General features: G+C 44.2%; 1 protein-coding gene across 3 annotated transcripts; it reads right to left on the bottom strand.

The window, feature by feature from the left end:
• On the bottom strand, nt 1–27,713 carry Sgcg (sarcoglycan gamma). 3 transcript variants are annotated; one of them, XM_050152110.1, is made up of 9 exons: nt 27,551–27,713; nt 22,483–22,570; nt 22,120–22,317; nt 17,743–17,844; nt 16,472–16,559; nt 13,203–13,322; nt 9,504–9,576; nt 3,600–3,723; nt 1–673 (listed from the first exon to the last, which is right to left on the bottom strand). In XM_050152110.1, the coding sequence occupies exons 3-9, from the start codon at nt 22,312–22,314 to the stop codon at nt 500–502; spliced, it is 876 nt and encodes a 291-aa protein (XP_050008067.1). In that variant the 5' UTR covers nt 22,315–22,317; nt 22,483–22,570; nt 27,551–27,713; the 3' UTR covers nt 1–499. The 3 variants fall into 3 exon arrangements, with proteins under 3 accessions (XP_050008067.1, XP_050008066.1, XP_050008069.1); XM_050152109.1 differs by lacking the exon at nt 22,483–22,570; XM_050152112.1 differs by lacking the exon at nt 22,483–22,570 and having other exon boundaries at nt 22,120–22,314.

Raw genomic sequence — 27,713 nt, 5'->3', positions numbered from 1 at the left:
ATTGCTCATTGGTTTGTATATAAAAAAGCATGACTAATTTTATGTAGTTTTTTCCCTTAACTATGTATTGAAATCCATCAACCTCAAACTCCTGGAGATTTCTTGGTAAAACCTGACACACTGCACTTGGCTGAAAGGAGCGCCTGAGGTTTAATATAAAGGAAGGGCTTGCGGGGTTGGGCAATCTAGAATCCACCAGCCGGCTGAATGTGTGCGAGGAGAGAGGTGTCTGCTGTTTAGTATGATGCATTGCTCAACATGAGAGACGTGGAGGGGTCTAGAAAGAGGAAAACCCAGTGACTAAGTTCTTGACATTTCTCTGTGCCGTTCTGAAACCAGGCCATTTAGGCCAACAGTTCCATTGTCACATTCCCCCTGCATGCTTCTGAGGGCTTTAGCAGGGCCTCCTCCAGCTCCCATCCAGCTGGGGGGACATGAAGGCTGAGACCACAGCTCAGCTCACCAAGACGACATCGGTGCCCTGCAGAAGAGGCAGCGGTCAGAGACAGATGTGGCTGTGTTCCTCGCAAGTGGTGACCTCACCAGCCATAGACAGGTACAGCTTCCCATCAGGACACACACAAATCTCATAGAATTCCTTAGAGCTTCCAGAGGGACCCGGTGTCCCCTGCTTCAACTTGGGCAAACCCACAGTTTCAGCATCAAGAACCAGCTGTTTGAGAGAGAGAGAGAGTGAGAGATGAGGCATGAGGAAGGAGGAATGAATTGCTCAAGGGACAATTCCAGCATAGTCCAAGAAAGGTAGTTTCCTCCCATTGAAAACAAGCTGGGTACCTGCCTGTATTGGAGTCCTCTCAAAATGGCCTGGAGCTGACATGCTCCTCCAGTGTGGGGAGAGGCCATATTTTCTTTGACTCCCTAGCTAGGAAAACTGACCCATCGTTTTACAATTAGTTCAGCAAACTAGATTGCTTTTCAATTCTGTGTTGCTTCGCTCCTGTTGTGGAATACTATGTTAAGATGTGTTACATTTGTTTATGCTGCAGAAATTTGTTTAATGATGCAAAGATGTGTTGCATTCTTTTATGTTGCATTTGTTTAACTCTGTGAAACTGGGTTACTTCGCCTGTTGAAAACACCTGATTGATCTAATAGAGAGCTGAATGACCAATAGCAAGGCAGGAGGAAGGTAAGCCAGGCCGGCAGGCAGAGAAAATAAATAGGAGGAAAAATCTGAGAAAAGGTAGAGGAGCGAGAAGAGGGGAAGGAGGAGAAGGAGGAGGACATGGGGACCAGCCACCCAGCTATCCAGCCAGCTAAAGTAAACCAGTAAAGAAAGGTATGTAGAATAGAGAAGATAAAAGCCCAGAGCTAAAAGGAAGATGGAATAATTTAAGAAAAGCTGGTTAGAAACAAGCTAAGGTGGGCATCTAAGTAAAAATAAGACTCCATGTATTTATTTGGGAGCTGGGTGGCGGCCCCCAAAGAACTAAGAGTAAGAACAATTTCACACTCCTCAAAAAAATGTCTTTTGAAGTTATTTGCAAAACTGACAGGCTTGCTATGCCGATTCGCACTTGTGATGGTGTGTGGATTTATGCTGAACTGTCTCCTCCCCACTGGAATGACACGCAGTCCACAGAAATGGGTGCAGGGATGTCCGACTTTATCCTGACTTTATCTGGTATTTGTTTTCCTAGGAGAGACAACTGAATTCACCTTTCCAGCTGCCAACCATTTCCCTAAACTCTTAACATTATTCAAAATCCTTCTGTCGAGGTGGGAGGACCTTGGACTTCCCACAGGGCAGGGAACCCTGACTGCTCTTCGGGCTGATGAGGGAGGAGGGAGAGGGAAATGGGAGGCGGTGGCGGGAAGGAGGCAGAAATCTTTAATACATAAACAAACAAACAAACAAAATCCTTCTGTCTTCTCCTGAGTGCTGAGTGCAGCAGGCCTTAAGACTAAAGCAGGGCAGGGGCCTTGGGAACAACCCGGTTTGTTAAATAGGTGCAAAGAGCCATCGCTGAGGCAGGGGACCATTCTCCTAAGGACATGAGAACAGTGGCCTTGAGTGGCTTGCCCCTTCCTCCCAACACCCACTCATTAAAAGGAAGTTTCAGTGCTTTGTAGGTTGGCATAATGTCTGCGTTGTTAGCCATCTTGGAGCTCTCTTTGATTCCTGTAGCTCTCATCCATGAATTCCTATCTGCTAATGAGCCGTCAGAGCACTGCTGGCTGCGGCACAGACAGCCTGCATGCACCACGTGGCTTTGCATAGCAGCAGAGCAGAGGCAATCCAGTGAGCACTGTGCCATGCCAGGGGGTCTTTGAGTACTTGCTCTTCCCTGGGAGGCTGTTACCTCAGCATCTCTGCCCTCTCCTGTCTTGCGGTTGGTAGGTTAATTTGTCCAATAGCTTCTTTTCCTCCACTGACAGCCTACACTGTTTTACTGTTCAGCATGTTAGGCAGGAGTCCAGACTTCTGTCCTCCCTCTGTCCAGCTCCTAGTCATGGGGAATGCAAGCTGGAATTAAAGGTCCCATTGTGTGCTACCTGAAGAATTGCTGCCTGGTTCACAGTAGGAACGGTGAAAATTTAAAAACTGAAGCTGTGTGCAGTGTGTGGTGATACCATGTCTCCATAGTAGCTAAAGCTGTGTGCAGTGTGTGGTGATACCGTGTCTCCATAGTAACTGAAGCTTTGTGCAGTGCATGATAATACCATGTCTCAATAGTCATTGAAGCTGTGTGCAGTGCGTGGGGATACCGTGTCTCCATAGTAAGATTTTAGAATCCTTGGCTCCATCTCTGACTTTGGCAGCTCTGGATCTCATAAGCTCCTAAGTTTCAGTTTGTAGATGTCTTTCACATCTTCTCTGTGGGCGGTCATTGATTGGGTTCTGTCCACATACCTGACCTTCTTTAGGACAGCACTGTGTGCATCCTAACTACATTCATGCTAAATGAATGTCATTTCAAAATGTTTCACAAGTGCCTCAAGACCACAAGACATGATCAAGCACTTCCCCCCTTTGTTTAATGAGGAGACAGGTGCAGAGGGCCAGCAGACTTTCCAGAAAGAGGACTGATGGATGACCCACAGAGGCCCGGGCTGCTGGACTTGCAGCTCCCCTGCACCCTGCATGGCTTGCACTATGCTTTACAGTTTCTTCTGACTATCCCTGGTGCAAGCCAGGGCAGAGCTGGAGAGCGAGCATGTAACCATGCACCCCACAGTGCTAATGACCTAGGCTAGTGACCCACACACATCTGGGCAACAAAAGGGGACGGTTGTCGTTTATACACAACCCCAATAACAGCCAGGCTGTGAAACACCGAGTCACCAGGAAATGCAACTCTGATGTCTGCACCTCCTCAAAATCTGCAGTGCTTTCTCACAACTGGAAACAGGGACTTAGTGGAGCCGGTGCCGGTGTAAGAAAGTGAGCCCACCGTGGAATGACCCCAACCGTCTGTGACCCTTCCCAGTACTGACGTGTCCTCAGTTCTTCCTCTGCACCGCCTATGCTGTGCCTCTCCTCCGGTCTCCTTACAGGCCAGCAGAAGGTTAGCACACTGACGCCCTGGTGGGTACCTCAGCCACACAGTCGCTCATCACTCCTTCATTGTACTCACCGCTCCGTCACTGCTCCGCAGGATGATGTCCATCTGAGAAAGGGCCTCCATTTTCCCAGTGTGCGCTTTGATGTGAACCCCCCTTGGGGCATCCATGCTTAGACTCCGTGTTGGGGATTCTAACCTGAAATGAGGAAAAAGATGTTAGACGCCACCCTCGAACCACCTGGGGACAACAGCTAAGATGCTTCTGAGCCCAAGCTCCTCAGAACCTGAGGTGGGAGGAGGGCTCCAGGTGAGCAGTTCTAGGACAGGGAAGACCAACCAAATGAAGGAGGAAAATAAACTACCGAACCTTGCACACCAAACCTTCATGGCTTAATAGAAGTGTAACTGACAAGGGACGCAGACTCTCCAAGAAACTTGATGCCACTCATGAATGTTGACGTGTTCTATACACATACATTCAGAAATGGTGAATGTTCTAGTTTGCTCTCTATTGCTGTGATAAAAGCAGCTAGGGGAAGAAAGGCTTTATGTCAGCATACAGCTTACAGTCCATCACTGCGGGAAGCCAGGGCAGGAGCTCGAGGCAGGAACTCCAGCAGAGCCCATGGAGAAAGGCTGCTCACTGGCTCGCTTTCCGTGGTGTGCTCAGCCTGCTTTCTTACGTAGTCCAGCTGCCCAGGGATGGTGTGCTCATGTGGGCTGGGTCTTCCCGAATCAATCGTCAGTCAAGAAAATGCCCTGCAAAAATGCTGACAGGTCTGTCTGATGAAGGCAGTGCCTCTTTCCAGGTGACTCCGGTTGTGTCACGTTGATAACAACTATCCTACACAGTGAGTAGCAGAGAAACACGTGTCCTACCAGTGAGAGCCTATGAGATCAGTGTCCTCCATGCAGAGGTACAGCCAACAGACAGCTGCCACCATGGCACTGCAGAAGAAAACGCCATGGGTGGACAGCTTAAACAGTGACAGCATTGTTGTGATGTTTTCCTCTTTTGGCCTTTGGGGACACCATCCAGCTTCCAGATAAATCATACCCAGAGGCGTATTCTTAATTATGAATACACCTTAGCTTGACTTGTTTCTTGCCAGTTTTTTTTTTAAACTTAAATTATCCCGACTCTCTTTTGCCTTTGGGCTTGTATCTCTCTCCATTTCTGTGTACCTTTCTTTACTTTTTTCTCCATGGCTTGCTATATAGCTGGGTGGCTGGCCTCTGATGTCCTCCTCTCCATGTCCTCTTCCTTTTTTCATTTCTCCTCTTTATACTGTCTGCAAACCCCACCTATCCTTGCTCCTGCCTCGCTACTGGCCATTCAGCTCTTTATTAGGACCATCAAGTGTTTTAGACAGGCAGAGAATCACAGCTTCACAGAGTTAAACAAATGCAGCATAAACATATGCAACACACCTTAAAATAATATTCCCCAACAAGAATATACAAATTCACAGGGAAGGAACAAAAGAGATAGATTTAAGGCCAAAGATATTTGCTACATGTTCCCATGAGAGCAGAAAATGTTTAGCAGAGAGAGAGAGAGAGAGAGAGAGAGAGAGAGAGAGAGAGAGAGAGAGAGAGAGAGAGAGCTGTCTGTCTGTGTTCACCATGTGTGTGGTTTCCTCACAAGGCCAGAGGAGGGGATTGGATCCCCTGGAATTGGACTTACAGGCGGTTGTGAGCATGCCTGTGGGACTATCTACATTAGGTTCATGGAGGTGGGGAGACCTGCTCACTGAGCAAACCATCATTCCCGGGGGGTTGGTCATACAAAACAAATCAAGGAAGTTGAGCACAGGCATCCATCCCTCTCAACTTCCTAATTGTGAGTAGGTGCAAACAGACCAACTGCTCCAGGTGTCTGTGGCCCCGACTTCCCTAACAATGAGCTGAAATAAACCTTTTCTTCCTTGAGAATTTGGTCAGGACAGTCTATCACAGAAACAAGACAAGAAACTAAGACAACACTCAAAGAGAAATGCAAATTAAAACAGCATCATGGCTGCATAGGATTCCAGCCAGAACAGTGACCAAAGAAAACAAGGTTCTCTTTCCATGGTGCTTCCACTGTGTTAAAAAAAAAAAAAAAAAAAAAAAAAAAAAAGTTGAATAGTTGAATATCTCTTTCCTGACCACCAGTAGCTGGGCCCCAAAAGATATAGCAGAATCTGAAAACTATTCAGTCTCTCTGAGGTGATGTCTGCCAACATGTAATCTGAAAGCCCTTAAATAAATATGGTAAGAAGCCCAGAACCAAGGCACCCAAGGCTTAGTATCTTGTTGGGGGCTGCAAACACCTGGCCCCTTGACCTTCTTTGCCTGCCTCAGACCCTTTGCCTGCTGGAGTGAACTGAGCAAAACAACTTGTTTACCTGTGCCTGCAGCTGCTCTGAGTACAAGACCCTGATGGCAGGGGAGTGGGTTCTGGTGAGGCCTGCAACTGAAAGATCCGAGAGCTGGTGTGGCTATCAGTTAAGGATCCCTATATAAGCCTCCCTGGAGCACAATAAAGTTAGCATTCTTGTATCAAGGATGACCCGTGTCCCTGTGTCTCTGTTTGTCTCTGTGTGTGTAAATCTCCAGGCTCTTGCCTGAGACTCCTGGACCATACCGTAGTCTGTAGAGCAGATGTATTGATTTATATCTTGTTACTCCACACGTTCTGCAACACACATGCCCACATATTGCTCAGTACACTAAGGAAATACACACGAAGAAAAGTGAAGAGGAGATCCTTACTCAGCTGTAAAGAATGCAGGGATGACATCGGCAGGAAAATAGATAGAACTAGAGATTATCATGTAAGTGGGAAAAGCCAGACTAGGAAAGACAGTGGTCATGTTTTCTCTCCCATGACATGACAGTAGGAGGAGGATGCTGGGAGAGGACGGGGACAGCAATGGAGAGCAATGGAGGGAAAAGAAAGATTAAAAGACATGTTTTATATCATGTGCATTCATCTGTCTATATGATACAGAAACAAGTGGACTATCTAAGGAGAGAGGGAGACAGTGTGAGGGGACGGGGAGATGGGGAAGGTAGTAAAGGGCAAATAGCAGCCAAGAGCACTGGGATTGATATATCAAAATGTCATAACTAAACTATTTATTTTATTAAAAGTAGATTTTAAATACAATATATTTTTATTATGGTTCCTGTCCCCCAAGTCCTCCAAGATTCCCTCCCACCTTTTCTCTCTCATCATAAAACCAACAGGCAAATAAAGAATACTAATAAAATAAGATAAAACAAAAACAAACAAATCAAAATAGGACAAAATAAACAGAAGACAAAGAGCCAAAGAATAAGCATGAGATACACATGTAGAAACAGAGTCACATATATTCATACACACAGAAATCCCCTAAAAACACGAAACTGGAAGCCTTAATAAATTTTCAAAAGACCTGTATAGTAATAAAAGAAAAAAATCCCTGTCAAAACCTATGGTAGTTTGTAAGAAAATGTGTTAACCGCGATGGGAAGACTGCCTGGTATGAGTGGCGCCATTCCCTAGGCAGCGATCCTGAACTCTATGAGTGGAGAAAGTGAGCTGAGTGAACGTCTGTGTCTGTTCATTCTCTGCTCTTGACTGTGGATGTGATTAGCTGCTTCAGTTCCTGCCACCATGACTTCCTCGAAATGATAGACTGTCCCCCAGAACTGTGAGCTAACAAACCCTCTCTCCCTAAAGTTGCTTTTGTGAGGGTATTTTATCACAGCCACAGAAATGAAATTGAGTCAGTAAGCCAATAGGTTTATGTTTAACTCTGAGATGCTTAGTTCCTTAAAATGTTAGCATTCTCTTTAAAGTGAATCTCTAAAATGTCTTATTTCAAGAGGGTCTTAATAAATTTTCTCTATGGGCTCTGCTGGAGTTCCTGCCTCGAGCTCCTGCCCTGGCTTCCCGCAGTGATGGACTGTAAGCTGTATGCTGACATAAAGCCTTTCTTCCCCTAGCTGCTTTTATCACAGCAATAGAGAGCAAACTAGAACATTTTTACAATTCAATTATCATCACTATTGATTTTTTTGTTACAAATATTTCTAGATGGATAAAATGTTGGAATAATATTAAAAAGTTAGTTTGGCCAAGGAGCTAGAATTATCCATGTATAGTTAAGAATGCCATCAGAGTCCACACCAGAATATAACACAAATGGCCTCAGCTCAGTTTTGATAGAATCCCTATGCCTGTCTGAAACTTCATAATCCATCTTTTCTATCTGCATTTCTGTAGTGTTTGAATCTTCACCAGAACCACCCAGTCAACTCTGTGTGTAACACGTTAGGGTTTCATTGGCTTGTAGGAACATTTATTTCCATATTTACCAACTGGTTCCAAAGGGTGCTAACCCGATGGTAAAGTTACCCCAGCGATGATCTCATGTGTAAGCAATGACATGGATGTTCTGAGTTACATTTTTCCTCTCTGTGATAAAACACTTGAAAGAAGTAACTTAAGGGGAAGAATTTCTTTTGGCTCATGGTTTGAGGAGGTAGAGTCCATCATGGAGGGAATGGCAGGGCAGCAAGGACTCTGACACTGGGAGCTTGAGATGGTTTGCTCACTCCTTAATAGGCCAGAAAGTAAGGGGTACTTGGGTCAGAACCTGTTTATAACCCGCATACTCTCCAACTATTCCCGACAGCTAGGTCCCACCTCCTGAAGTTTGTATACCTCCCCCAAATAGTGCCACCAACTGGGGACCAACTGCCCAAATAAACGGACCTGTAGGGGACATTCTACATCCTTATTATAATAGGCCATTTATTTTAAAAAAATACCATTCAACCTTTGATATAAATAATGTATTAGTGGAATTAACAGTGGATACATGATGGCTAACAGTCTAGAATTATGGATGGACTCTGTCAGAGTCACCGTGTGCAAATACATCAAAAGTTGAGGACTTTAGACCAAGGGAAGCAGTCACAACAAGAGAAACACAGTATCTTCCTTTTGCATGAGGTGCTTAGAATAGTCAAGTCCACAGAGGTGGAAAGTGGTGTGGTGGGTCCAGGCTGAGATGGGAAGGGGAAGATGAAGGACTACTAAAGTTCTTTCAGTTCAAAGGGAAGAAAAGCTTTGGGTATGGACTGTGGCAATCATTCAAAAGTGCTTGGGATGTTCAGTTCACTGAACTGCGCGCTAAAAATGGCTGATAGGGAAAATTATACAGATACCAAAGCTTTCTAACATGGTTTGCAAATATGAATTTATCCTGTACTTGCATTTATACCATTATTTCCTTAATGAATAGTATACATGTGAGATATAATACACACACATGTGCACTCACACACATACGTGCATGCACACAGGGAGAAGGGCACCTACAATTTGGATTAAATTGACACTTTCAAGAATGCTTATTTCAAATTTCAAAGTCTGTTGGGGGCACTGTCCTCTTCCATGAGGCTTTGGCTTGTTTTTGGGTGGGGTAGGGATGGGTGGTGTAACAGAAGGGACCCCTCAGAGGGAAGCGTTTGTTCAAACACCTGGGGTGGGAAGGGTAGTAGATGCTCAAGTCTGGGAGGCACGCAAGGGAGAGAAGTGCCAGGCCCAGTCCTGCCCACATAGGGCCCAGAGCACCCACCCATCGTCCTATCCCTGACACGGAAGCAGCAGAGTGTATTAAACTGTGTCCGTTGAGCAATACCCCTCTGACAGAAGTGTGACCAGCAGACTCCTGTGGTCCCATGGAGCCTGACCAGAGGCAGTTTGGACAAGAGAGGAAGAGCCTTGAAACCATAACAAAGTTTAGACCTGCCAGGGCTTTGGACTTGCCTTGGGCTCTAATAAGCAAAAACAAGTTAGTTATCTGCTGAAAGCCCTGGCAGTAAGGGTGGCTAAGGCAGGAAGAAGTGATATGGGGACATTGTGAGCATCCGTCTGCAGGCACACTCTTCGTTTGCTATCAGAAAGCTTGTTTGTATTGGAAGCAAACTCCTTACCAAATGTCTTCAAACGGGTCAGCTCTGACAAGGGGTGTCTCCACCGAGTGTTCAAAGAGAGCTCCTTCCGGCCCTAAACAAAGCCCAGAGATGTGTCAGAACAAAATACAAGAAATGGAATCAGCCAAATTAAACAGTCAGTCCAGCCTAGAGGTTGAGCATCCCTAATCCCAGAATCCAGAGGTTTTGAGGATAGGCTTAACCTTCAAGAGTGGAAAGTTCCAGCACTGGCCTCATGTGGTGGGCTGTAGTCAAAATGCAAGTTCCAGAAACCTCTACAATAGGGATGATCCAACCTACAGAATAAGTGAATTCTCATCCCTCTCGTGTCTATTCACAGACAGATATTCCAAATCAAAGTGTCTGGGACCTCAAACACTTTGTGTCCCAAACATTTGGAAAGGGATGCTCAGCCCATAGTCTGTGGTCCTTTTTGCTGACTTTGTTCATGGGTTCAAAATTCAGGGGAAAAGGCACACAAGTTTATGTATATTTTGAGGACACCACAATAACTTATCAACAGAGTGTGATTTTTTTGACTCAAGTTATTACAAACCAACAGGCTTATTTTAAAACTAGATAATAATATGAGTCATTGAAATGAAAAAAGAAATAACTCACATTGACATTGCCTCTGTCTCGGTATTTTTCAGACCTACTAAGTAGGGGTATGTGTGTGTCTGACGTAACAGTTGTATCTTATGTCATCCGTTCCTAAGGCCCAATAGAATAGTTTTAAAGAATTCCAAGCATCTGAACCATCCCCCTTGTGTTTCTGGAATTAGCATATCCCCTGCAGTCCATTTACCAGAGAACTTGATCACAGGCAAGGATGTGCCTAGGGTGCAGAGATGCGTGGAGCAGGTGAACACTGTCATATCCAGAGTTCACATGGTAAGACTGCACACTTGTAGGGCTTCATTACCTAAGTGAATGAGCAATGTCAGCTGGAAAGCCATGCTGTGGTTAAAACACAGCTACTTATCAACACTTAAGGCAGCAGGGCAGACTATGGTGCATGGTGGTTAGTGCAAACCTTGCTATAAACAGTTATTGGTGACATTCAAAGTTTGCAGGTAAGGATTCAAGCAGAGCAGCAGGACGGAGGGTGCTAACAACTGGGTAATCCATTGTACTAGGTACAGAGGTTCCACAGGGCAACACAAATCCATCGTCCGAGTTATAAAGTATTTCTTACCTTGAGTTTTATGGGCATATGCACAGATTTAAGCAGCAGTACTTCATCTGTGTACACCCACCATTTATCCAAATAAATAGGATTTGCTTGGTCTATATTCTGCCAGACCAAAGCTTAGCTCCTACCTGATGGAGGTGGGTCTTGTATCTTATCTGTTGCTTTCATTAGTTAACTAATAAAGAAACTGCCTTGGCCCTCATAGGACAGAAAATTAGGTAGGCGGAGTAGACAGAACAGAATGCTGGGAGAAAGAAGCTGAGTCAAGGAGTCGCCATGATTCTCCCACTCCAGACAGACACAGGTTAAGATCTTCCCTGGTAAGACAGCTTGTGGTGTTACAGGGATATTAGAAATGGGTTAGATTGATATGAAAGAGCTAGTCAATAAGAGGCTGGAACTAGCCGGGCCAGGCAGTGTTTAAAAGAATGCAGTTTCCGTGTAATTATTTTGGGGCATAAGCTAGCCATGTGGGCAGCCAGGCACCAGGAACATAGCCCGCCGCTCCTATTACTACACCTACCTAGGTCCCACTCATGCTTAGACTCCACCCCTGAGTGTCCCCATCCCAGGTTTAGAACACAGCCTGCCTGGACCTCTCCTGTAACCAGGGTCCACCCTCAATTTGGCACACCCCATGCCTAGGGCACATCCCTCTCTAGGGCATAACCTGGTACCAATTTCTGTTCTAGTTTGTTTTCTATCATTTTGATGAACACCATAACCAAAGGCAACATGGGAGGAAAGGGTTCATTATAGCTTACAGTTCCAGGCCCATCACAGAGGGAACTGTGGCAGGAACCTGGAGGCAGAAACTGATGGAGAGACCATGGAAGAAAGTTGTTTACTGGCTTGCTCTCCGGGACTTACTCAAGAGTCCAGGACCAGCTGTCCAGGAGAGACACTGCCACAGTGGGCAGGGTCCTCCCACTTCTATCAAGTAAATCCGCATATCTTGTGGATTACTCTTCTTGTACACACTGAAGATTTGTTACTCGGATTGGCTTAGTAAAAAGCTGAACGGCCAATAGCTAGGCAGGATTTTCGGGGCAGTGAAGACTCTGGGAGAAAGGGTGGAGTCACAAGGAGTTGCCAGACAGACAGACAGAAAACAACATGGGGTAGTACAGTGTAAAGGTAATAAAGCCACGAGGCAGAAAGTAAATTAATAGAAACGTGTTAATTAAGTTATAAGAGCAACTTAGAAACAAGCCTAAGCTATCAGCCAAGCTTTCATAATTAATAAGGAGGGACAGAAAAATCTGCTTATAGACATACCTACATGTCCTCCTATTTTTGAATGAATGATGCTCACGGGAAGCTCTGCATTAAGTCGTGAGCACTAGACTGATTGCAGTGGGGAGGGTGGGAGAAGGTTCATGGGGTAGAGTCCAACAGTCATGGAGTTCACAGACAGAACCCAGTACTGGTGGCTTCCAGTGGCTCCATTCTTCCTGATAGACTCCTTTAGATCCCTCCAATACATGGAATTCAGTATTAACACTTCTATTTGTGTAGGGGATGTGCATGCTAGACAATTGCATCTTTGCCGCTAAGTGTTTAAGGTCAATTCCATAGATTGATTGAGAATGTGTGGACGGTCCCAGGCTTCTCAGATGATATGATAATCCCCCATTGTTCCTATCACTGCCACACTGCATGGCACCCATACTACCTCCCACTCTGTTCCCAATGTAAACACTTCAAACTGCTTCTTGCCTTCAAGCAAATGTTCTTGCAATAGTCTAGCAGGTGCCTGTGTATGCCCTTCCAGGTCCATGTGTTTCAGGAGTAGCTCTCTCGCTGTTGGCATGGTTTGCAGAAGCTGTGGAACCTATAGGAGGTTGGGCTAGCTGGAGGAAGCGGGCTGCTCGGGGCAGACCTTAAGGCTCATTGCTCGTCTTGTTTCTGATCTGAGCTGTCTCTGTTTGCTGAACCTCTGAGGTGCGACAAGCTGTGCTGGGCCATCAGCTCCCTCAGCCATGGAGCGAGCAGGTCCAGCCTCCGTGCCTTCTCTCCCACAGTGGACTGTATCTCCTGAACTGCGAGCCTAAGCAAGCCTTTCCTCCATCAGGTGGCTTCTGGCGGATGCTTTTTCACGGAGATGAGAAAAGGAACTGATGCACTACTAAGCCAGGCATTCTAGGGTTGAATCCAATAAATACAGACATAGCAAGCCCCCGGGGCGGCTCTCATGCAGGCAGGTAACTTACACTGCAACTGCCCATGGGGTTTCCCATCTGCTTTCCTTACAATGCCACAATCTGAAAGGAACCCCAGGCTAGGGAGTGGGTCATCCTCTGTGATGGGGCTTGGGGGGGGGGGGGGGGGGAATCCAAGTTTCTGTTTACTCTTTTCTCTACACCCTGCAATGCAGTGACACTTTCCCGAAAGTTATGCTGACTTTGCACACATTAATCTTGGTCTATCAACAAGAGTAGATTAGTGTTGCCAACAAACTTGTACACATCAGGAGATAGCTGCAGCCCACTGGCTCCACGTACCCGTTACCCGTAGTCTGCCCGTGCCGACCATGACATCCTGCTCCTCGGCGGTGAACAGTGGCTTGCCGTCTTCAGAAAGGATCTGAAAGCCCTGGCTCTGAACGTCTACCATTTGTGCACCTGAAGGGCCAGTCAGGACAGGGTATTAGAAGTGTTTGTTGTAAGCAGCATACGTTCCCTGTTTTCAGAACTGCCCTGGCTCTACCAAACCACGGAACATGACTGGCAAACCACGGAGTACACCTCCCCATCCTACCACAATAATGTTTTGTAATATAATGAATATAAATGTTTTGTTGACAGATATAGTTAGGGATTAAAGCTCCCAGTTTGCTCAGTTTTCTTTTTCTTAAAAAAAAAAATGTGGTTTTAGCTGGGCGGTGGTGGCACAAGCCTTTAATCACAGCACTCGGAAGGCAGAGGCAGGTGGATCTCTGTGAGTTCAAGGGCAGCCTGGTCTACAAGAGCTAATTCCAGGACAGGCTCCAAAGCTACAGAGAAACCCTGCATCGAAAAACAAAAACAAACAAGCAAACAAACAAAGAAAGAAAAAAGAAAACGTGGTTTTACTTTTGGGTAGATATATATTTTTATCCTGAGATCCAGGGTCACTCGCATCTCTTATATATGTTATATTAATATTGACTCTGAATGATACATAACATTTTCTGATTTAAAAAAAAAATGGGGGAATAGGGCAACTTATGCAGCGCAGGCTCACCGCTTCAGTTATGCAAGAACGATGGGATGCACTGCACGCGGATCCACTCACTAAAGAAACTGAGTGAGGCTGAAGGCAAAGGGGTTCCCGGCTCCCCACAGGCAGTGGAAAGGAAGAACTGAGCAGAGGAGGAAGCTCCCGTTCCTGTTGTGGGCCTGCGTCATCCAGAGACCCAGCAGGCTAACCATGAATAAGTTTTACAAGAAGAGACTTTCATTTGTATACTGGTGCCAGGTCTGCAGCCAGGACTCGGGATCCCCAAATGTAGAATCAATCACATTCCTCAGAGATTATAAAGGCAAAGCGCACTGAGTTATGTTCTGCCGAGCAGAAGGTCGTTTTGAGCAAAGCAAGTGTTCCTTTACAGAAGCAGAAAGAGTGGTTGACCTTATGACCTATTACCTTGTATAAACAATAATTTTGTTAAAAATTGGACAAGACCAGACACTTACAAAAATCAACCCTTAACAGCCCTTAACATTTGGGAATCCAATGTTAAGTACAGTAATTTTAGAGTTTGAAACATGAAGTTAGCCGTCAACATAGCGTTAGTCATCATATGACCAGAACCATGCTTGTTCTGAGCTGTCTCTGCAAGCCACAGAAACATGGTGCATACCCTATAGCTACATACATCCATTGAAACGTTATGTTCTCCGTCATTTAAATTCCTGTGTGTCACTTTTACTGTTTTCCAAAATATGTTGCCTTTCAGCTTAAAAAAGTTTGCTTGTTGTTGTTGTTTTGTGTGTGTGTGTGTGTGTGTGTGTGTGTGCGCGCGCGCCTGGGCATACGCACATGTATATGAGTTCCCAAAGAGGCCAAACAAGGGTGTAGAGTCCCATAAAACTGTTACAGGCAGTTTTGAGCCACTTGATAAGGGTGCTAGCAACCTAACTTACGTCCTTTGCAAGAGCAGCAAGTACTGAACAATTTCTCCAGCTCTTTCAACTTTTAAACATGAAAGATCATTGCTCAGCATTGTCCTGGGAATGGAAAATACCCCCATCTGTTATGGCATTATTAACTGTTTTTCATTTATTTTGTTTTTCCTAAAAGCAGGCATCATGTACCAGCGGCTTTCCTCTGGATAAAAAATAATACTTTCCTTGCACCCGCATTCTGGAAACAGTGCAGTGTAGGAATATTCTTCTCTATTTGTGAGAGTGAAGAAGGACGCATTTTTATTTTCTGCTCCACAGAACCTCTTTAGCCGTTCTTTCTGATCATTCTGTGGCTAGTCTCGTCCTCCTGTCAAACATGGACTCCTCGAGTGAAGGAAGGTACATCACTGATTTCCTGCCCATCTGTGGGACTGATTGCAATGTGGGCGTTTCCATTTGGGGCTTCTCTGAGTAGGACTGAGTTTGTCCCCACTTTATAAGGTGGTTTCTGGAATAATTCTACCATATGATAGGGCACTCGACCTGCTCTGTGTAGAGCAAAGAGAGATCATGTGACTTTAAGAGAAAAATGTTGTTTCTATGCAAATCACTCAGGACTCATTAGGGATAATCAGGCTGTACTCAAAACAAACAAACAAAAACAACAATAAAACAAAACCCAAAAACTTGCAGAAAAAAAAAACCCGGATGAAAAATGACTAGTTCCCATTTTCTTTTTCTTTTTTTCTTTTTTTTTTTTTTTTTTCGGGTTCTTGTTCTGTACTAGTTCCCATTTTCATGGTAACCATGATGTCAATCATCACAGAGCCTTTGGCCCTTCAGTTTCTGCTAACTCCCAATGGCCCTTGCATTATTAATGCCTTACCTGCACACATAAATTTTTATTTGGGTGCTATTAAACGGATGGTTATTAGATCTCAGTATGTGCAGGCACCCACCACAGAGTCAAGGATTTGATTCAGGATACAACTCAAGGAGGAAGGGGGTAGAGCTGAAGTTCTGTTTTAACTTTAAATGAATGTGTTTAAGAGATCTCTAAAGCAAAAAAACGGCTCTAACCTGCAAGCTCCACTTGCCCCAGGACAGATAACGTCCAGGAATGCTGGGACCTGTTGGTCAGGTAAGATAACAAGCCACAGGCTTTCACTTTTGTAAACAAGGTTGGTTGTCCAACAGCACAGGATGTGCTTGATCTCACAGAGGCAGGAGGTAGCTAGACAGGAAATACATCAGGATGGATGGTCGCCCCCTACTGGATGAAGGTGGGAAATACATAACCTTGTGGGTTTTGTCTTTATGAGCACCTGACTAACCTAAACTCCATGCCATTCTCTGGGAATCCTGGGTATGGACCTGGCCAGTGACCGTTGTCCTGGCCAATATTTAATAAAGCTTGCTTTAATGAGATAATCATGGATTATCGTTCTCCTCACTATTTTCAAGTTTAATGCCATCCCCCCTCCACACACACAAACCTTTACGCCGTCTTTCTGCTTCTTAGTGCGAACTGTCCTCTGTGCACAGCATGAAAGTTGGAAAGCTTATGTTTTATTACTTATAAATAAGCTCGCAACTCTTTAGAAGAAACGTCCATCTGCTTACACCCTCCGTGGACTTGAAACAAGTGAGGTGCTTGTACTCACCCACTTTCACCCGGCCCGTGACCTCCCCTTCTGGGTTGCGAGCGCTGAATGTCACATTCTGAGTTGACTGCAGAAGCAGAGATGAGTCCTGGAAAGGATTTCCAAAATTAGCAAGATCTACCTTTATGTTTGTATATAGTTAATATGTATACTCTCTACGTCAGATCCTGGGATCCTCGACACTTGCAGCCAAAACTAAATAACCAGAATTATATTATTTTCAGGGTATAAATGCATTAACTTTTAAAAATAGGTTATAATCATCCTTTGAGTTTATTATGTTTGAAAATAATGCTGTTGATATTTTAATTAGTTCTCGAGGAAAATAGGTTCTAATTAGTGTTTTATCTTTGCCAAGGCATTCGCGGTCTTTGTTGTTACTGCTATTTATGTTCAAGGCATCTGTCGGGGATAAATCTGAGAATGGTTAGATAGTCTACAAGAAATACCACCTGTTTATTTTCAAAATGTAAAGATTTCCTGCAATAAAAATAAAAAGCCTAACACGGAAAAAGACAAGTCCTGAAGGACTCCCTCAGCCTTGTGGTCTGAAAAAGCTGGTCATTTAGAAGGTGAGGAGGGTGGAAGAGGCTGGGGGGAGGGTGGGAGGGAGAAGAAGGCTGGGGGTGAAGTGGGAGGGAGGAGGCTGGGGTGCGGTGGGAGGGGGGAGGAAGCTGAGGGTGGGTTGGGGGTGGGGAGAGGCTGGGGGTGAAGTGAGAGTGGGGAGGATGCTGGGGGTTTGGGGGTGTGGTGGGAGTGAGGAGGAGGCTGGGGGGGGCGTGGGAGGGGAGAGGTGGGTCACTAGTGGGTAGAGTTACAGCCCAACAGGAACAAGAAGACACTGGGGAGTGCTGTGGGGCAGCAGGGCCATAGTTGACTGCGATGCACCTCACATTTCAAAGGCTAGAAGACATGACTTTGAATGTTTCCACAATAAAGAAATGCTAAACTTTGGAGGAAATGTGTCTGACCTCATTTAAACATGACCCAATATGTGTGTGTATGTGTGTGTGTGTGTGTGTGTGTGCATTAGAATATCCCAGGGTGCTGAGGCTACTAAACCCAGAGCTGAAGCACTTACGAATAAAATCTTTATAGTACATATTATGTAAAGTAAGGTCCATGGTTCAGTTGTTAGATAAATGTGTTAAATAGTATATACCACCAATGTGTTAGATAGGACATACCGTGAATGTGTTAGATAGGACGTACCATGAATTTCTGTGCTTAACCATTTCTTATTTTTCAAAAGTGAAACACAGTCTTCTTACCACTCTGGAGCGTATTTCTTTGACATACAGTGGAAATAAAAACTCCGATTCCCCTTCCAGGCGAAGTCCATCTTGTTTAACATGCAAGTAACCCATTCCTATCTGTTAAGGAAAAAGAGACATGAAATTTTCTATTGTTTTGCTTTTTGTTTCTTTTGGACTAACTAAAACTACACATGTCTTTCTATATATTCCTTTCATTTTTCTGTATTTCTCCTAAATGTCTACTTGAAACTTTAGTTGTTTTTATTCACTTTTAAAAAGCCTTTTGCAAGCACAAAGGTCTATTCGGGAGATGCATATACAATTTAACAAATCATGTTATGATAAACATCTAAGACTCCATAACCATATAAAAGGAAATAAAATCTTAAACAATATTCATTTTTAAAAAACTTTTGCAAGCACAAGGTCTATTCGGTAGACGCATATACGATTTAACAAATCATGTTATGATAAACATCTAAGACTCCATAACCATATAAAAGGAAATAAAATCTTATATTACTTCCTTTCTTTTATTTTAAAGACGTGGATGGATGGATTGCATGTGGGCACGTATGTGCCACAGTGTCTGTGTAGATATCAGAAGACAACTTTCAGGAATTGGTTCTCTCCCTTGACAATGAAATCCAACACAGTTTGTCAGGCTTAGTAGTAAGTTCCTTTGCAAACTGAGAGTCCTTCTGTGTGGGGACCAGAGGAAGCTGCCAAGTCGCTCCAGGAACCCCCTAAGCATAGCAACACAAGGTCAATGGAGAACCCCTTACAACAGTGGTTCTCATTCTTCACGTTGCTGTGACCCTTTAATACAGTTGTGGTGACCCCCAACCATAAAGTTATTTCATTGCTATTTCATAACTATAATTTTGTTACTGTTACGAATCATAATGTAAATATCTGATACGCAGGATATCTGATATGCCACCCCTGTAAAAGGGTCGCTTGGTCCCCAAATGGGTTGTGACCCACAAGTTGAGAACTACTGCCTTATCCCTACACCAGGGATAAAAGTCCTTATAACAAGGGCCAGACCCACCTCGTATAGTCCTTTCCACAAATTCAGAAATAACTGATGTGAAGCCCTAATTACACCGGCAGACTCCTCCATCCTATAAGGTAACTGGAGGAATGCTGCTCCATCACTTTCACCATCTCCTATTGGATGGCACAAACCATAGGCCCGCCCATACTCAAAGGCGGGGCTACAGGGCATGTCACTCAGTGGGTGGACATCATGGAGACATCTTAGAATTCCGCCAAGTAGGTTATTAAGAATGAAACAGGGGCATTTAAAAGTAAAAATTTGTAACAGTATAAAGGTATTTGTGGCTGTTATGATAATCATCCAGTTGATTTTAGAAAACAGAACAGATCATTATAGAGTTAGGATTCGGTACCGCATTTGTAAGCAACGAATGTTTTATGTGACTACGAATCTGGGTCCACAAATATAACGCTAGCACTTACTTAAAATTCACAAGCAAAGTACATTGGGAATAAAAATCCTTAATTTTATACCAGGAGGGACCCCTGAATTATTTATTTGTACATCAAGGGTACTAGAAAAGAAGGAAGTTGTGGTGGTTTGAATGAGATACTCCAACAGGTTCAGGAAGTTGATGCTTGGTCCCCAGTAGGTGGCGCTGTTTGGGGAGGTCTAGGAGGTGCAGCTTTGCTGGAGGGAGTATGTCACTGCAGGTGGGCTTTGAGAGTCTACAGCCAGCCTCGTTTCCTCAATTCACTCTCTCTGTCTTGTATTTGCCATTGAAGATGTGAGCTGCGGGTTTCCTTCTCTGCCTACCATGCCTGCCTGCTGCCGTGATTCCCCACCATGATGGTAGAGCCCTGGCCACCTGGAACTACAAAGCCAAATAAGCTCTTCCTTCTATAAATTGCCTTGGTTACAGTATTTTATCACAGCAATAGAAAAGTAACTAAGGCAAAAGCAAAGAGCATTGAGATAAACACTCCAAGCTTTGCACTGAGTTTTACAACGTTTTTTCTTTTAGAGAGCGTTTTGAATTTCGCTGCATCTCCTGCTGACTGTCACATTCTAGAACATGTCATCATTACTCTGAAGGGACACGAAGTTATTGTGAAGGGTCCCAGAGAGCCTCTGAGGGGCTTCAGTATCAGCATAGAAGAGGCTCAGGCTTGACGTGTGCTAGAGAAATGGCTGCCCCTTACTGCCAGCTGTCATGGAGACCGTGATTCAGGACCTACACTGGGCTCCATCTCAAGAAGAGGTCCATCTGTGCTCAGTTTCCACCATCAGGCTCACTGAAGAGAATGACTCTCAACTGAAATATCCAGGGTGAAAAATATCTTGTGGGGTTCTGATGGGGAGCAGTTTTGCTATTCTGGGTCTCAAGCTCAGGAAGATGAGCCAAGTCTCGAAGGAAATGAGATGGAGGCTCGTTTACCATTTCAGCTGCTTGACTGTGTGCTGATTTCTGTGTGTGTGGTGTGAAGCATGAGTTTCATCGCTGTGAATAGGAATACGTGGGTTTCCCTGCTTTGCCTCCACTTTGGTGATGGGATTACAGGTGCTTGCCAACATTCCAAGCCCCGAGTGTATTAAGTTTTTCTAAACCAGTGAACATGATCTCTGATTTCCTCCCATCTGTTTCATCGATGTTTTACAACTGCAGTGAACGAGCTTTTACCTCCTTAGCTTTTCACTGGATATGTTATTCTTCAGATGCCACTGAAAATAAGACTGTTTTCTGATTTCCTTTTCAGGCAGTTTGTCATTAAGGGTAGAAATGAGGACCGAGGGGTGTTATCTGTGCACTCATGGTAGTTTTAGCAACACCCAAGGCGGCAAGGATGTGGAAACAAGCTATACATCTAGGAGACACAGAAGGACACACGGGGTATGACCGTCACGTATGCGTGAGATCTCTGAACACTCACACTCAGAGACTGAGCACTAGAATGGTCCTTACAGGGGCTGGGGACTTGGAATGGGATGACTGATAAAAACCTACGAATTTTCAGATTAGTGAACAACATGAAATAATGCCTACAGATGTGCTAACTCAAACATACCTATTGTTAGTGAGATTCTATGTACAAATTTCATGAGTAGAACTGACAATACTTTCTTACCACAATCAAATGAAATTTAAAAGCAGAAATATCATGTTAAAAGCTTTCAAGGCAGAAAAAATTAAAGCATGAATTAATAAACAATTTGTAATCTCAGTGCTATGATATTTCAAAGCACAGACTCAAGCTTGTACCCACGCAGCCTGTATGGTGAATGCCACTCCACTGCAGGTATAAAGGCCAGGGGGTGCTCAGCAGTTCTGGGTTAGGGCCCAGCACCTTTTGTGGATTAGGACTTTGTGTCTTTTATCTTCTGAGCCCACAAATGTGAATGGTAGCTTGTCTCACTCTGTTAAGGTCAGCACTAAAGACCCTGCTCACACACCGCCAGTAACGCATTCCTGTGGGAGGAAAGCCACCCCATACGTTGAACGTGGTTGAGAGTGCAGCCTGTGCCCCGCATGAGGTGGATCTGAAGTCGCTACTGTCTTCTTTGTCCAAGATGTGCATTGTCGTAGAAATCTGTACAAATGAGTTCTATAAACTGCACAACTGTGAAGCGATAGTGTGCATCTGGAGGGTGTTTTGTTGTGTGCTATAGCATTTAAAGCAAACTTCAGTGCTTCGTGCTGAGGGAGAGAGAATCACTCTTCCTTTGCATGTGGCTATTGGTAGGTAGATTTCCCATGCTCCCCACACCCCTGTATGTGTGTGCAGCACTAATTGGAGTTAGTGAGCTATAAAAATAATGACATGAAATTGGGAGTTGGGTCTGTTAAGAGAGAGAGATATGGGGAGAATTGGAGGGGGGAGATGGGAAAAATATGATCATATTCTAATGTATACATACATAAAATTATCAAGAATAAGGGAAAAAATTAAATAAAAAACTGAATGAAAAACAAAAATTATCTTCTTTAAAGCAAACATATTCCTGCATCAGGTATTTCATTCAGGTAATTTAAGTAGGTGAGGGCAGGTGTGAAACACTAAGCCTAGAGGATTGATGACATTAGGAAAATCTGTGATTTATATAGTTCTATAGACCACATTCTACAAATGACCTTTAAGATATCTTGACTCAATCAACCACAAATTCAAGAGTAGAAATTTCCTGCCCTATAGAGAATATAACTAATGAAAAATACAATGCAATAAGGGCCCAAAAGAAAAAAAAATCAGCACACTGTAGTTTAGAGTGTGTCAGGGAACAATTCCAGTAAGCTATGAAAATCCTGAGAAAGACAGGAAGTGTCTATCCACGCACTAGTAAGGCAATGATCCAGCATATCTGGAGTGTGCTCAGGAGAAGACAGAACTCACCGGAGAAAACCACATCACTTTCAGAATCCAGATGGTGAGAGCGAGGTTCACAACAAGGAGGGCGAGCAAGAGAAGAACAAATAGGTAGAGGCAGCGTTTCCTCCAGCCGTAAATCCCGATCTTGTAGACGTGCTGGTTCTCGGGTCTCTCTATGTGGGTGCCCTCCGTGACCGTGGTGTACTGTTCTCGTACCATCTTCTAGGGGAGTAAAGGGGGACAGGGGAGGGGGGAGGGGGGAGGGGGGAGGAGAGAGAACTTAGTTGCCAGTACTGATTTGTTATGAGTCTAGAAAACAGATTTAGCCCAGACTTAAATTTCTAGAAGTGATAATTTTTAAAAAGAGACTGGGAATGGTGTGCACACCTGTAATGTCAGGGCTCTGGAGTGCAGGGAGCAGGATTCAGATGAATTCTTGGTTATATAGGGAGCTCAAAATCAGATTCATAAAGCTCTGTCTCAAAGGAAGAACAAATGAGGGGGGTGTACTATTACTTTGAAACATGTCATACTGTTTCAACAACAGGAAAATATTTAACTTGTCATTTAAAATAATTTGGGTGTGACCAATTCACTTAAAATCCAATGGCCATAATTTTTCACACACACACACACATGCACACACACTCACACAACACTCTCACACACACATGCACACACACTCACACACATGTGTGCACAAACTCACAAGCACATTCACACACACTCTCACACACATGCATACACACACGCACTCTCTCTCTCTCTCTCTCTCACACACACACACACACACACACACACCTATGGCTTTCAAAATGCTGCAGAGCTGAACTTGACATTGAAGCATCAACCTTAAAGCCAAGTTATCAAAAAAGGAACAAAAATCAAGCTGGTATCCAGATTTTTTTAACGTAATTACTCAATTTGACTCTGAGTAGTTAAATTATGTTTTCCTTCACCTAAATGATTCAGAATTATGAATGATGTTTTAAACAGGATGCCTGTGACACCTGTCTTTGCCAAGAACTGACATATGTTAAGATAGATTATAATATGTGTGAGAGTGAATGTTTACAAATATCATTTTTATGAACAAAAGAGTTCTGGTTAAAAATAAATCCTTTATCTTACCTTTACACCAAGTATAAAAGAAAATGTTAGGGAAGAGGTCCATGAAAGTCGTGAATGATGACGACCCAGACTGGAAACGGCGCATGCGCATAGGACTCGAGCAGGGCTCCTCTCTGTCACCTCGTGCATGGGGTGTACGTTCATTTTTAGGGGTGATTTGGAAGCAGCCATACCGAAAATGAACGATGTCCAGATAATTCTTTTTCTGTGTTTAACTTAGTGGTGGGCACTTCCCCCATGTAGTGACAATGCGGAAGTGTGTTTCTGTCACAAAGAATTTCCAAGTCCTAGAGACCGACCCTGCATCCTCTGGATACCTAGTGTTGGCAGCTTTACCGGGCGCTATTAGCTCAGTTCTCCAATCTCCTTCCGTCTTCCTTATAATCTTGCCTAATATCCCCTGCCATTCTTTCCCAATTCTGATGAAACAAATTATCCCAAGTTGAGTGACTTATATACGTGCTGTTTCTTGCAGTCAGAAGTTCAGAAAATGTATCTGCAGGACCAAACTCAATGTGACTTGGCTGCATTTTTCGGAGGATCTGGCTGAGAATCTGCCCCAATCTCTGACCTCCATGCTGTTTCCTCCTACACATCTTCTCTGACTTGGCCATCCCTGCCCAAACCCTAAATCCTACCTTAGTTGGCTTTGGACTCCCTGGAGAACTCAGGATCACTTTTCCACCTCAAGAGCCAACACTATCACATATACCAAATTCCTCTTTCCATGAAAGGTTGAGACATTCCCTGATGTGTATGCTGTGAATATGTTTTATTACTACTGGTTAATAAATAAAGTTGTTTCAGCCAATGGCTTAGCAGAGCAAAGCTAGGTACGATATCTGAACAGAGATATATAGAAAGGTTGCATCAAAGAGATGCCAAGTAGCTAATGAAGGAGAAAGACACCAGCCAGAACCTTACCTGGTAAGCCATAGCCTCATGGTGATACACAGATTAATGGAATTGGGTTAATTCAAGATATAAGAGCTAGCTAGAAATATGCCTGAGTCATTGGCCAAACAGTGTTATAATTAGTATGGTTTCTGTGTGATTATTCAGGTTTTACCAGTTGGGAAAGGAATGAACAGTCTCTGCCTGCAATTCCCAGGTTTGGAGTGTTAGGCATAGACATCTTTGGAGGTTATTAATCTGTCTACCATAAAGTATGACAAAGCTCAGGGTATAAAACTGAGAGGGACTCAGCAGTTTAGAGCCCTTGCTAACTAAGGACCTGGGCTTGATCCCCCAAACCCACGTTGTATGACTCACAGTTCCCTGCAATGCTAGTTCCAGTGGACCGATGCACATACACAGATATAAACTCTGGCCCACACTAAATATAAATGTTACAAAAAAAAGCAACCAACATTCACCAAAGCATTTGTGATTCTCAAGATCTGAACTCCAGTCAACGAGCATGCATGGCCATTGCCCCAGCCCTGAGATGGCCTTTCACAACTTTCTGTCTCTATGCCGTCTCTTACAGTACTCTGTCTGGGAGTACACCGCCATGCCTTCACTGCCACCAACAGGATTCCTCCTGCCTTCTCCCTGACCCCTACTGTTCCAGCCCCACAGGTTTTAGTGAATGTGTACCCTAAGTGTGACTCCTGCCTCGGCAGCTGCTGTCCTCTGCTCAGGTCTCCCAGATAACAGCACCTCCCTGCAGCCCCTGCTCTGTCGCGCAGCTGAGATAGCGTTATGCTCCTTCCTGCTGAAGTTTGCCCCACATCACTTAGTTCTATAGGTGATGCTGTGTATTTTATCTGGGTATTTTTCTGTACTTGATTCTGTCACCACATATGAGTTCCAAGAAGGTAGGGTTCCGAACTGTTTGGCCACTCTGTTGTGCCCCAGCATCTGAACAGCATGTGCCATTATTGTATGAACTCAATAAATACTTGTTGAATAAGCCGGCTATATTAGATACACAAACCCCCAGAACATTTTATTGAAATTGTAGCTGGATACAGAACAATAAAACATGAGGGGTCTGAGTTGTCTCATTTGTATGCATATAGGTGATGTGGAGGCTCCATAGGGTCACCACACTCACAGGCACATCTCCCTAGAAAGAGGAACCTGGGCTTGAACCATCCTTGATTTATGGTCACCCTCCTCTTCATAAAGGCATCTCTCACACGAGAGAGTGTGTTTATGATATGCAGCTGGACAGAGATGGGGTTATTGCATGCAGCTGGACAGTGAGGCAGGGCAGGATTATCACACACAGATAAACAAGGAGATGTTATACACAGTGAAAAGGCTGAGTAGGGACAGCCAAGGGCAGGCAGAGAAAGCTATGGTAGACATTTTCTTCACACAGTATCAATACCCACGCAGAGACCACTGGGGCAAGGCTTTGCCATTCCTCTGAGCCTTGCCCAGAAAGGCCTTGCCTTTTACTATGGGTCTAAGGCATTAGGGTCATTGATATGGGTGGGCATTATCAAACAATACATATTCTCTCGGGACTTTACTTACTCCTAACAAAATATAAAAGACTCCTATATGATCTTCTCCAGAAAATTCCCTACGTGACGACATGACAAAATTAAAAGGCCTCTGAAGGGGAAGAAATGACAAAGTGTGGCAAAGCTTTTACAGCTGTCATAGGCCACAGAGCTGAAGGTAAGGCAGTTTCTTTGGCTTCGTTTTTGCCAATAGTGGGTTTCCTTCACAGCCAGAAATACAGTTTCTTTTTCTCCAGTCTTAATTACTTATGCTAAATCTCAAGCCATACCTATTGCATCACACAGTAAATACACACACACACACACACACACTACAGATTGTCTAAAATGTGTTAAAAATAAAAAAGCCACTGCAGAGTTCAAGGACCTCCCAAGAGGACTGGGAGGCAGAGGCAGCATGGGAGCTGATACGGTGGGGACGAAGCTCCTCAGTGGTCAGGTGACCAGCTCCTCTGCTGGAGATGCTGAGGCGACTGATAAGAGTGGAACCCAGACCCAAGAACGGAACTACAGGGCTTTGTCATCGAGCTACACAGATACTGACAGGGAGAGGAGGGGAAGGTAGAAAGAAAGAATGCATGGCCTGAAGGAATGGGGAAGAGGCAGAATTAGCCTCAGGGCTCTGGCCTTTTTTTTTTTTTAATAACAGTTTGGCTTAATGGCTGGAAGACCAGGTGTCTCCCTATATCTATCTATCTATCTATCTATCTATCTATCTATCTATCTATCTATCATCTATCTATCTATCTATCTATCTATCTATCATCATCTACCTGGTTGTGAACCCAGGACTTTACATGTTAGGAAAGCCCTGTAACACAGAACTGTATCTCAAGCCCCAGGAAATATATTTTTAATAGGACAAGATGGAAGGGTGTTATTTTCAGTATTTAACAACCATCTTTGTCAAGGTCACTTGGGAACTTGGACATGACCATCTTCAGAATCACAGTCTGAGATATTGCTTTGAAAGAAAATCTCAACCCATTTTAAAACCCACAAAATTAACTCTTCTAGTTTTGAAATTCCCAAAGTGGATCTCCTTGTAGCTAGGTATTTCCAAGAAAAGAGCAAAAAGCAAACAGGCCAGGCTTTTGTAGTTCCTGTTAACCCAGACTCACCTTCTCCCAGTCCTGTTGGTTTTTTCCTGGCCTTCTTCAGTTCCTTTAAAAGTAACTCATAGTTTCCAACCTCCACGTAGTAACTTAGTAACAAAGACACAACCCTAATCCGAGCAGTGGAAAGCGCCAGTCCTCTTTAGAGTTACCCCCACAGGATGGCTTTTATCTGTGCATATCACTTTCTTTTCTCCCCCCAGATCTCGTGAGGGAAACAGTCCAAGGACAGTTCTGGAGCTGGCTTGACACTAGGCTGTTGTGCTGTTGATTCTCAGTTTATAAAACTCCTTGACTTTTGTTCCCATTTTCACCTATTAGTGTCTCTAAGAAAAGCACCCAGAAGGTCTGAAGCGTCAGACTCAGTTTACCAGAAAGGCTTGGGTGGAGTTGAAGGTGACTTTAAAGAGCATACTTCTCTGTTCAACTGTCAGAGTCAGCATCCCACGACACAGCCACATTGTTATGACAAGTCTGCAGCTGTCAGCAACACGACCACGCTAAGGGCACAGCACAGGTCGTCCCCGAAGTTGCTGGCGCTAACACGGGCGAAATGCGAGGGGAACTGGATTTTGTTAATAATGAAAATAAAATTGAGAGAATTTATTCAGCTTTATTTTAGATTATTAACGATTATGCCACTGGAGAAAAAGAAGTTAGAAACCTTGTATCTATTTGATTTATAAGTTACACATTAATCATATAAAATCCAACTGGAAACTGACTACTTACCTTAGCGACTCAAAACCACACTGATGAACTGGTTCCAGATGAGGACCCGAGCTCTGCGGAACGGAAAGAATTAAACTCCCATTTGTGTAGGGCGAGGGGACACTGACTTCTGGCTCTGCCCAGAGAAAGGATTCTCTTGGCTCAGGTTTCTGCCCCTCCTGTA

This window comes from Alexandromys fortis, unplaced genomic scaffold (assembly GCF_014885135.2).
Source record: "Alexandromys fortis isolate MF-2015 unplaced genomic scaffold, M_Fortis_MF-2015_v1.1 scaffold_75, whole genome shotgun sequence".
In the NCBI taxonomy this organism is placed as follows: Eukaryota; Metazoa; Chordata; class Mammalia; order Rodentia; family Cricetidae; genus Alexandromys; species Alexandromys fortis.
The sequence above is the reverse complement of the archived record's forward strand: the minus strand, read 5'-3'. Positions and strand labels throughout refer to the sequence as shown.

Bases quoted from the DNA above. Each gene is read 5' to 3' on its own strand.
- Sgcg (XM_050152110.1), bottom strand. From the start codon at position 22,314: ATGGTACGAGAACAGTACACCACGGTCACGGAGGGCACCCACATAGAG. The intron at 17,845-22,119 runs GTGAGTTCTGTC...TTTCCTTAACAG, and splicing joins AAGTGATGTGGTTTTCTCCG to ATAGGAATGGGTTACTTGCA. The intron at 13,323-16,471 runs GTGAGTACAAGC...CTGGCCCTTCAG, and splicing joins CACGGGCCGGGTGAAAGTGG to GTGCACAAATGGTAGACGTT.